The following is a 968-nucleotide window of genomic DNA, read 5'->3' on the forward strand; positions in this document are numbered from 1 at the left end:
AACCAATGAGGTATATACTTTCATTAACCAATCAAAAAGCAATGACCGACAACGATGGATAAACCGAAAACGCTTCCTTCCACTTGCCAACTCCACCGTACGCATGTCAAGACCAATACTACCGTAATCCGCCTCCGATCTTCATGTCCAATTCTTCCTACGGTAGCTTTAGTTTTCCTCCTCTTCGTTTTCTGCAGGAATAATTTCGCTAGTTCGGTCCATGTCCGCTACATACTCGTGGATGCCATATCAACGACTGGGATAAAAATTCAGAATCCCAAGTCTGATATTGTACCGGAATTCTACGGCACATTCACACTGATGCAGCGGCTGTTCACGTGTTAACCGAAAGAAGTTTGCATACCGCTGATATCTGCCAAATTCTATTCACATATACGGCTGCAATTCATACATAACTTCGTTAAATATTGGAAGTTGGTGTACCAGAATCATCCTCTGAGATGACAAACTAGTATGAGATGCATGAGCAATGGGTGGAAGACCAAAATCCCAATGCCAACGGTGTGCGAGACGGTAGTGGGCCCTTTCCAATGTTCTAGCAGCTGGTTACTTGTTGACCAATAGCTGTAATCTGATATGCCGCTGGGTGTTCATTATAAAGGAATCTTCCTGAAATTCTGGTCGAAGACGCATAAGAATCATCTTCTGCAATGTCGAACTCGTAGAGGCCATATGAGCGACTGGGATAAAAATGCAGAATCCCAAGTGTGATATTGCACCGGAATTCTACGGCACATTCACACTGATGCAGCGGCTGTTCACGTGTTAACGGAAAGAAGTACGCAGACCGCTGATATTTGCCAAATTCTATTCACACATACGGCTGCGTGTCCATCACAGAAGTATCTCCTTTAAATTGCCGGTGGTCATGTACCAGAATCATCCTCTGAGATGACAAACTCGAATGGGATGCATGAGCAATGGGTGGAAGACCAAAATCCCAATGC

At 44.3% G+C, this 968-nt stretch overlaps 1 protein-coding gene across 1 annotated transcript; it reads right to left on the reverse strand.

Moving 5' to 3' along the window:
• Positions 1–571: 571 nt before the first annotated feature.
• On the reverse strand, positions 572–811 carry Tsp_09649a (hypothetical protein; the record flags this gene model as incomplete). The annotated part of the gene is made up of 1 exon (XM_003374255.1): positions 572–811. A coding segment is annotated over one exon (240 nt), but the record flags the coding sequence as incomplete, so codon positions are not given.
• Between the last annotated feature and the right edge of the window lie 157 nt (positions 812–968).

The sequence above is a fragment of the Trichinella spiralis genome, assembly GCF_000181795.1.
Source record: "Trichinella spiralis strain ISS 195 chromosome Unknown Scfld6, whole genome shotgun sequence".
NCBI lineage: Eukaryota > Metazoa > Nematoda > Enoplea > Trichinellida > Trichinellidae > Trichinella > Trichinella spiralis.